The following is a 10289-nucleotide window of genomic DNA, read 5'->3' on the forward strand; positions in this document are numbered from 1 at the left end:
ATCCAGATAAGGTAACACCACAATGTATGGACTACTGCACCTCCATATATTGTGCTTTTTTTGGTTGCATTCATATAGTGTGTTGCCCTTCAAACGTAGAGGCTTTAGGAAATTGATACCACATGGATAGAAAAACACTCGATTTTACTAACATCATTCTCCCTGTATTTTCAGTCACGTAATACTGCATTACCTGAAAAAGATTATATGAAGGCTGAATGCAAAATTATATAATAGATTTTAAATGCGCTTATACTAACAGTATAGTGTGTACATGTGTAATTAAGTTCAAAGTCTCTGCATTCCCTTGTTTCATCAGCATGATTTCATCATATAATACGGAATGCCATTTCTTCCCCTGGCAGCTGCTTCCTAATGCTGTAAGTCTTGGAATGTTTTAAACTAGGGCTTTACATTTATTACCTCTGCAAAACTCCCTCATATTTCATTTGTCTGAGTTGCAGATCAATCACTGATTTATTTTCTTCATTAACAAAATAATTAATACTGTTTGGTAATAGCGCTTCCCAAATGACTATGTTTACTGAATATTAATATATTTACTGTTCAGGAAAATAAAGCCTGCAAGAGAGCTAAGTCTTGTAATACAGGAAAATAAGCGATTAAAGTGAGGGTTTGTGAAAGCCAGAGACAATATTAGGGCAGAGATCAGTTTGAATTGTTGGCCCTGTCAATATGAGCATTTTAACATCTCAAAATGTGATTAATTTTTTTCTAATGAACTTGACATTATTAAGATTATAAGTTATAGTTGAGGAGACTGCCATCCTGTTTGTCTTAATATTAAGCAATGCTATTTGTTAAGGCTCCCAAAATGTCTTTAGTAAAACAGGTTGTCAACATGTAAGGAACTCATCATCAAGGCAAATAATACGTGGCCTCATGGCATTCAGTTAAAAATAATGGCAACGATTTACAACAAATCACTTTGAAATCAATTTTGATGCAAATTATTTCTTCATTAAGTAGAAACAGAACATCAAAGTGCAGAACAATATGTGTAATATACTACATTTTGTGTATAGAGGGTAAAAAAATCTGTGCTTCAGAAACTAGAAAGTCATGTACACAACACTCACAAAGCCAAACAGTGGTTATGTGTGGTCAGGAGACAGATATGGGTAGATGAGGAGTGGGGTCAACAGCTTTAGGCATTTAAAAAATTTTGTTTGATTTTGGAACCATGCAAATGTATTACCTATTTATGAAATAAGATTTTTTAAATATGCCTTAATGACACTCCTTTGCATGGATGCTCACTTTCTCTTAACACTTCTTTACCTCAATTACACTTTCCTGGAAACTGGACACCACTGATCCAGGTCAAAGAAAGAATGATATATGAAATTAAATGAGATTTCCTGAAGTGTTTTTAATAATTGTAAAGTTGATGTTATATTCATATTTTCTTCAGAGACTTTTGAGATACCTTCCAACCCATATTAAAGGCAATTTTCGAACTGTTCTTGGGTCAGCTTGATCCCAAAGCTGAAGAGATTGAGGAAGGATGCTTCTCCCAGATTGTAAATTATTGAGTAAAGAAATTGCTCATTTTAATCACTTATGAAGGCTAGGGTTTCCAGTATAATAATACAAACAACATACCATAATCCCTTGTTAACTTTTCAAGCCTGCTCAGCAAGCATATTTTGGTGAATATGAACAGAAACATATCAAGTATGACTAAAAGGAACCAGCAAAACCTTTTCAGTGTTTTTGAAAAAGAATACTGCTATACCTGTGTTTTATTATAAATAAACAGGTTCTGTCATATTTTATCTTCTTGCCAGCAAATGAAGGACATTGTTTCATAAAGCTTCTAAAATGTACATGAATATTTAATTAAATCATATTTCCTTGAGAAAATAAAGTTCATTCGCATTTATAGCAGACAGTTGTGAGGAGCTCATAATTGTCGTAAGACCAGGGTAGCCAGTACCGGTTGCTTGTGGAACAAAACTCCTCAATTTTTAAAACTTTTTTTTAAAAAATAAACATACAATCATAGGTGTTCATTTACTTTAAAAACTCTAAAGATGAAGAAAATTATTGTCTATATATTTAAGTCCTTGTATAAATTACAAAACTCAAGTTTATGTTACAGAGTCCCTTCCCCATAGGAAGCATAAAGCACTTTTGTGGTACCTTTCACCAGTAAATATTTGTATCACATTGAATTTGAGAAACCAAATAAAAGTCTATATTGCATCTTTAAGCCCCAAGAGAACACTCTTCAGAGGTGTCTCTTGTGATGAATGAGCTTCAAAAGTCATTTGATTGCCATGATTTAACTCAATCTCAAATAAAGATATATAAAAGTAATAACACATATTGACTTCAGTAGAAATCTGAAACATCAGTGAACTGCAGACTCTTCTTGCTTGAGGTCAGCAAACACCCTTTGGAAGACAACCAAGAGTAGTTTAAGACCAGGACAACAAAATAAAATTACAACAATAATAATAATAAAAATAACAATATTAAAATAAAAATAATAACAACAGACAATGAGGTAAACTCCCCTTTAAAAAGGCAAAATGTTTTGCCTGCACTGTCAGGAGAGAGTTCGATTGTACCTGACACCCAAATGTTTTTCTAACCAGAGTTCAGCCAGTTGCATGGTTGAGGCAAAAGTACTTGCCTTGGATCCTAAGCACATCTTATACTGCTTAGGGTCCAAGTTAGGATCACAATGAACTGGATGGAAAATATGCACCACTCCTATTTCTTGACTTCTGAAGGGCCTTAAGCCAGATAGAATGACTTTATTGTAGAGATCTACATCTTCTAGTCCCCAGCCTTGTATTGAGGTATCAAATCCACCTGCACCCAGAAGATCACTTTTGTAAATACAGGTGATTCCGTATCCATAGTCTCTCCAAAATCCGGTCTTTTTTGAGAATACAAAGTAATCATCAGTGAGAGGATTTCCCCCATTTGCTACCTTTGGGTCATACTGGCTAAAGATGATGGGATAGTACACCTGTTGTCCCTGAATTGTATTATCTCTACATCGTTGGAGAAAGTCTCCTCTGAAGATCAAGTCAACATCACAAAATAGCAGCAAAGTGTCATTGTCAAACTGGGCAGAAGCCATTTCAAGACCAAGACCTCTGGAAAACTCTCCCTTCATTGGGATCAGGGTCATTTCTGCTTTGGGGTACTTGTTCTGGTATCCTTTTATCAGCTCAATATGCTCGCTGGAATCTTGGCCAGAATCCCTACTGAAAAGGATAATGACCAACTTTACATTCTGCTTTGGGATAAGACACATGTTTTCAAAATTCTCCATGAATCTCAAGAAAATGTCATACCTTCCAATGAGAGGGACAAGAATGTGTATTTTCTTTTCATTGTGCCCTCCCATTTCTTTGGCACCTTGAAAAGAAGATAATATCTTTAAAGAATTAGATATAAATGAGAATGACTGAGTTTCACTATTAATACTCTCCACAAGACTGTTGACATCTAGCTCTTCAGTTTCTCTGAAGAAGGGCTTGCTGAACAACTGCTGAAGATAGGCATGACGTCTCACTGGCACAGTCAATTTCCTTCCCTTGTGTCTTTTGTATAAAAGGAGTAAATCCAAAATGTACTCCACCCCATGCATGGGGTTAACTCTGCGGTAGCCATACTGAATTTCCTTGAAGTCAATAAGCCGTCCTCTGCTCTTGGCATTCTCATTGATCATCTCCATCACCTGTAGGATGGTGTCATCCAGTGCTGTTCTTAAAATGCTACTGATGCTCTGTCGAGGAGGCTGGTTCTCAGCTGCTGAGTAAAGGAGCTTCCCTGTGAGGAACTCCCATTCTATCACTTCATTTCTCTCCCGAGGCTGGAAGTGGTTGAAAGAAGGTATTACTCCTAGCTGCTGGTCCTCTTTGCTCACTTCTGTGTTACTGAGCTTGCTCATCAGGGCACTCTCCCTGTGGAGCTGAATGGTGCGGTAGCGAAGCTCAGAAATTTTGCGGCTGAGCATGTAATTATGCAGCCTGTATTGGTACGCAGGCTTTTTGTTGGGATGAAGTGTTATGGCTGCGTGGATTTTGCTATTGTGAAGATCTTGGATGTAACCTTTCCGATTGTGTTCATAATTTTCATGGAACAGTTGTTGCATCTGAAAAGTAAAAAATAAAATAAAATAAAGGAGAAAACAGGATTAATTTTAAAAGAAAACCAGCACTAAACTAAAGCATCCAAATAAAAATATTTAATAAACTTTTGGTATTGTTTTTCATAGTAAAAATGGTTTGCAATATTTATATTTTTAAAACATTAAAATAGTTTTATTATTTGTAATTGGTAGATGAAATTATATATACTTAACATGTACTTATGTACCGCATGTTTTGAAGTATATGTATATATGTGTGTGTGTGTGTATATATATATATATATATATATATACGTCAATCATATATATATATATATTCATATATATATAGTGGGATGATTAAGTCTAGGCAGTTGATACTCATTACCTTACATAGTTATTATTGTGGTAAGAACATTCATCATCTATTTTTTAGCATTTTAAAGAATACAATATATTTTTATTAACTATACTCATCATGTCACACTAGATCGCTTGACTTTATTCCTCCTATCTAACTGAAATGTGGTATCATTTGACGAAACCTCCCCAACCCTTCTCCCCAAGTCAGTCGGCCCCTGGTAACCAACATTTCACTCTCTAGCTCTATACAATCAACTTTTTGATTTCTATATTGAGTGAGAGCATAAATGTCAGGTTCGTGGGCTCAAAGATTGCAAACAAACCTCCAGCTATGAATAAAACAAGAATTGACTATGTCCGTAACCCCATAACAGATTACAGAGAAGGAGAGACACAGAATGGATACTGTATGAATCTTCCAAAATAAGCAATTCACCCTAAGGAGGAAAACCAATGACCTGTTGTTTGGAATGACAATATGAAGCTATTTGCCAGAGGAGTCTTAAATTTTATGTAGCATCCAAACTTACCATTTTTATCGAGTAAGTTCTTGGTAAGATAAGGTGGAACAGAAACTACACCGATCTACACTCCTGATGTAAAGTATCATATCAAAAATGGAAATGTGTTACATCCTTATGAAACTAAAAGGCTTTCTGCTAGTCTAGAACAAATTCACTAGTTCAGGCAGAAACAAAAATTTTAAAAAATGTAGTTATGAGGACAAAATTCAAACTGCTAGCTGATTCTTCCTTCTCTGCCAGTCAATTAAGAAACCTTTATTATACCCACTCAAGTTATTATGAATAAGAAAAAGAAGAAAAAAAGGTAGGATGAGGAAAAATAGGTGGAAAAGGAGAAAAAAGGCTAGCAGCAGCATTAGATGTCTGCAAATATTCTAATGAATAAGGAGAAAGAAATATTGCAAACTTAAGAATACTCTTCAGAAGCAGGTAAAAATTGTACACAAATTATAAAAAACAGCCTCTTCAAAAATAATTCAATTAATAGACAAGCTTAAAGAAGATAAATAGTATACTGGCAGAGCTAAGGAAAATGGGAGAAAAAAATAAAATCATTGATAGACATACTGCAAGAAGCATGAAAAGGGATTTATGAAAAACATAGGAAGAAGAGACTTGAAAAAATTTAGCAAAGTAATAGATATATAAAATAGAGCTTACAGTTTGGAGAAATGGTGGTCTTTTAAGTAATAAGTGCCAGGTCAGTTGGATATTCATACAAGGGAAAAAAGTAAAAACTGACCCCCTACATCCTACAATGGATGACCTGTTGATGTAAATATAAAAGTTTATTTTAGAAAAAGGCTTTTAAAAGTATCTAAAACTTACATGAAAATATCCGCATGACTTTTGGGTAGGTGAAAATTTTGTAAATAGGGCATAAGACACTAACCATAAAAACAGACTAATATATTGCATTATGTTAAAATTAACTTTGTTCCTCAAAAACACCATTAAGAAAATAAAAAGGTCAATTACAGAGCAGGAAGAAAAAATTTTTAAAGATTTTATGAAAAATAACTAATTCCCAGAATATATAATAAACTTGTACAAATAAGGATAAAAGGAAGGACAAACCTAGCAGAAAAATGGGAAAGAACACTTGAATGCATAATTCACAAAAGGATATGCAAATACTCGATAGACATATAAAAACATTCTCTACTTTATTCATCATCAAGATAAAGCAACTTAAAATTGCAATGAGATAATATGATGGATCCACAAAATGTCTAAAACTAAACAGATAGATAATACCATGCATTGTCAAGGCAGTGGAAGATTTGGAACTCTCATACACTGCTAGTGAGACTGTAACTTGGTTCTATCACTTGGAAAACCCATATCAACTAAAATGAACATACATATTCCCTATGACTCAGTAATTTTCTCTTAGATATATGCCCAATAAAATACATATATATATATTTATATATATAGACACATATACACACACACACCTCTAAATATATATAGAAGAATTTTCATAGCTGCATTATTTATATTCCAAAACTGAAAATAACCTAATTTTACATCAAGAATGGAATAGATAAATGTAGCATATTCATGTAATGAAAAACAATACATCAATTAAATACTTGAAATATGACTTGCAACAACATGAATGAACCTCATGAACAAATGAAAGAAGCCATATAACAAAATAATACATTTTGTATGATCCCATTTATGTGAAATTCAGAAACAGGTAAAGCTAACCTATACTGTTTGCTGTTGGAATAATGATCAAGAATCAAGAAGAGGGAAGCTTCTGGAGTGCTGGTAATGTTCTTTTATTTATCCAGATGGCAGTCATGTGTGGGCATTTAACTTGTGAACATTCACTGAACTGCTGCTTAAGATATATTTTTCTGCTATACTCCAATTAATTAAGAACTTTATTTTTAAAGTATGCATATATATGCACATAGAATTAGATATGCTTTTTTGATGTGTATGTTCATAAATGCGTGTAGATATGTGGGCCTAGAGAGAGAGAAAGAGAGAGAGAGAGAAAAAGAATAAATGAAGAAGGAAGGAAGAAGGAAGGAAAAAAGGAAGAAGAAAGGAAAGAAGGAAGAAGGAAAAAGGGAGAAGGAGAGGAGAAGGGGAAGGGGAAGGAGGAGACGGAGAAGAAGAAGAAAGAAGCAAAAGAAAGAACAAAAAGAGGAAGAGGAAGAAGAAGAAGAGGGAGAAGAAGAATAAGGGGAAGAAATCAGAAAGATTTTCGCAGAGAAGGTGACTTAAAAGGGAGATGACTAATACCACGGTAGATTCTTAATCCCCGGTATTTCTCCTGATCCATTTTCTATACTTGGACACATTTTTATTAATAAATAAGCACCATTTGACTTTGAAGAATATAACAGTAGGTACTTTGAGAAAGATTTTGGACTAGATTTAAGATGCAGTAGTCTGGTTGCATCCAATTTTTTCTTTTGAAAAACACATGACAACTTTTATATAAAACTTTGATCAAAGTTAAATCAAATTATCCATAATTTGCAGTGGGCTATATATCTCCATTTGCGTAGTACTAATATTTTTTACCTAAAATTGCTTCAATATTTTACATTATCTAATTTCCCATGGATTTTTTTCTTTCTATGTAGGAAGGTAAAACAAATTCTGATCATAATAGAGTACTAATTATACCATCTCTAAAAAGTATTGATTCTCTGAAACTATTCTTTCTTAGGGCATGCTTTATATTACTAAGAAAAGGAGAAATGCTAGAATAAATTTTAAAAATTGCTCAGGAGTGAGCTGTTAAATTGCAGGCTTGTCCAGCTCCTTTAGTGATATTGAAGTGATATATCCTGCACAATTTGATGAAAATGACATTATGTTATAAAACAAATAATATCTTAGTATTGGAATGTCTAAGTAAACTTACATCATCATTTCTGCCCAATATGTCTATATGGTGCTTATCTTGCAAACATATTCCTTTGCATAAATATCATAAGTGAGAAAAGACAGTGGTGGGAACAATCTTTAAAAGCAGCGCATTCATACATACTCCAGGTAGTAATGATGAGAGCATCCTGAATTTATGTTATAAGTCAGTAAGAATCACAGAACATATCCAAATTTTCAACTTTTACATATAGGGATGTCCAATTTATACAGGATAGAAAGAAGAATGTTTAAAAGCTTGGCTGTAGAATCAGGGTATGGATTTGAATATTCGCTTCACATTTTCTAAGCCTCTTCCTGCAGTCTAAATCTCAGTCTGCTTTTCTGTAAAATGAGAAAATGTCAAATATTTAAATGGAGATTGAAGCACTATTCAATTAAAAAAAAAACTATATAAAGCGTTTAGCATTGTGTCTGGCAAATAGAAAGCCCTCAGTAAATGACAGCTCTGTAAATAGCAGTATAAGGAGGTGCCAATCTCCTTTTGAGATTGTTCTTTTTAGCTCGGAGTCTTCAGAGAATGAGATACACACCCTTTAGTTTATTTAATTCATCTTTGTTTATTCCTGGAAATGCATGGGAACAATTATAAATTGGGCCACATATTCTCAGTATTTCAATGCATCTAACATGCCATTTAGGTGCCTTACTATGAGAAAGACAAATTATTGGGGGGATTTCGGAAAACTAAAGTTCATGGAAACAGTTATTCAACCAAGTATCTACTGAGAGTGATGAAAATAAAATTAAAAATAGAATGCTCATGATTTTCAGTTTTACAGATCATGATACATTTTGAATGTAGCAAAATTGTTCTAAGAAAAAACTTAAAATTTATTTTTAAAAATATATTAATTTGCTTGAAATAATTCAGAACTTCTAATATAAACTGGTTTCCTTTAAAGAATTATCAGTTGATTTCATGGAAGCTCCAGAACATTACACTGCAAAGGAAAATCATTTCACAACAACAAAATCACAGCAGCAATGAACAGTAGTGTGTCCAAACTAACCTCAGTGCTTCAAGTGCATCACCCATGATCTTACCCTCTGAGAAAGATTCTCTGAAAGTCTCTAGGAAAATCTTCTATAAAAAACCTGACAGAAGAAGAATAAATGCCAAGAGGTAGTTGTATGTTGAATTATATACTCTTCTACCACATTAAATTTTCATCAGCCTTCTTAGAATTATTAATAATGAAAACAGCAAAGTTAATTTCTGAAATGATCATAGCTATGTAAATGAGAAACTTTTTGTTTCTTGTTTTCTTGAGATGGGGTATCACTCTTGTCACCCAGGCTGGAGTGCAGTGGCCTGATCTCTGCTCACTGCAGTGCTCCTGGGCTCAAGCAATTCTCCCACTTCAGCCTCCTGAGTAGCTAGGACTACAGGGGTATGCCACCATACCTGGCTCACTTTTAATTTTTTTTTTTTTTTTGAGATGAAGTCTCATTATATTGCTTAGGCTGGTCTTGGACTCCTTGGCTTAAGTGATTCTCCCACCTCAGTCTTCCAAGGTGCTAGGATTATAGGCGTGAGGCATTATACTCAGTCTTAAATAAGAAACTTTAAAATCTTAAGAACAACAACAACAAAAACGCACAACCACTTAGGAGCTGATTACAAACAGGCACAAGGTAACTTTTGGAGCAATGGAAAGTTTATAAAACTAGATTGTGGTAATGGTTGTATAACTGTATAAACTTAATATCAGTAAAATGTATACATATAAAAAGAGAATTTTGTGGAATGTAAATTAAACATTGATGAGGCTATTTAGACAACATTAGGGAGTGCTAAAAATAAAATACAGCTAACTGTTGCTTTAAAAACGAAGAGATGGAATAATACATAGTCACCAAAATTCCTTTAGTCACCAAAATACATTTAGAATTTCCAAAGGCTTCTCAGGTTAGGCAGGATCATTTGGAACCAGGTGGAAAAAAGAGGCTAAATTGATCAATGTCAGTGCCCATGGGGTTCACGGGCAGTAGATCTCAGAAAGCACCATGGAAATACACTGCCTGAAAATGTAGGGCCTAAAACTTACTCTATATTCACAACTCTAAGTTCAGGAACTCAGGTGAGCTGGGCAGGCAGAATAAACCCTAATGGCAACATTTTATTTCAGACAAGTAGAAAAGACAGAGGTACAGAAAGAATTAAACACTTAAACCCTGGTTTAATCTGAAGCAGCAGAGAAAATCAATGTCTTTTCTTTGTGGAAAACAGCAAGCCAAAAATTATAGCAAACACTCCGGCCAAAATAAATCTATGGTGAATAGCTTGTCCAGGAAAAATGTATTTTTTTTCAGAGATGAATCACTTATCTAAAACAGAAAAATAGTGTAACACTGACACAAAGTTT

The 10289-nt window shown here is 33.9% G+C and overlaps 1 protein-coding gene across 1 annotated transcript in view; it reads right to left on the minus strand.

Moving 5' to 3' along the window:
- Window positions 1-1725: 1725 nt before the first annotated feature.
- The window catches only part of CHSY3 (chondroitin sulfate synthase 3), a 276989-nt gene continuing 268425 nt past the window's right edge, over window positions 1726-10289 (minus strand). Inside the window, exon 3 of the mRNA XM_017532488.2 lies at window positions 1726-4138. Coding sequence (XP_017387977.1) covers window positions 2576-4138 — 1563 coding nt within the window. The 3' untranslated portion in view covers window positions 1726-2575. The remainder of the gene's footprint in view (window positions 4139-10289) is intronic.

Source organism: Cebus imitator, unplaced genomic scaffold (genome assembly GCF_001604975.1).
Source record: "Cebus imitator isolate Cc_AM_T3 unplaced genomic scaffold, Cebus_imitator-1.0 Scaffold76, whole genome shotgun sequence".
NCBI lineage: Eukaryota > Metazoa > Chordata > Mammalia > Primates > Cebidae > Cebus > Cebus imitator.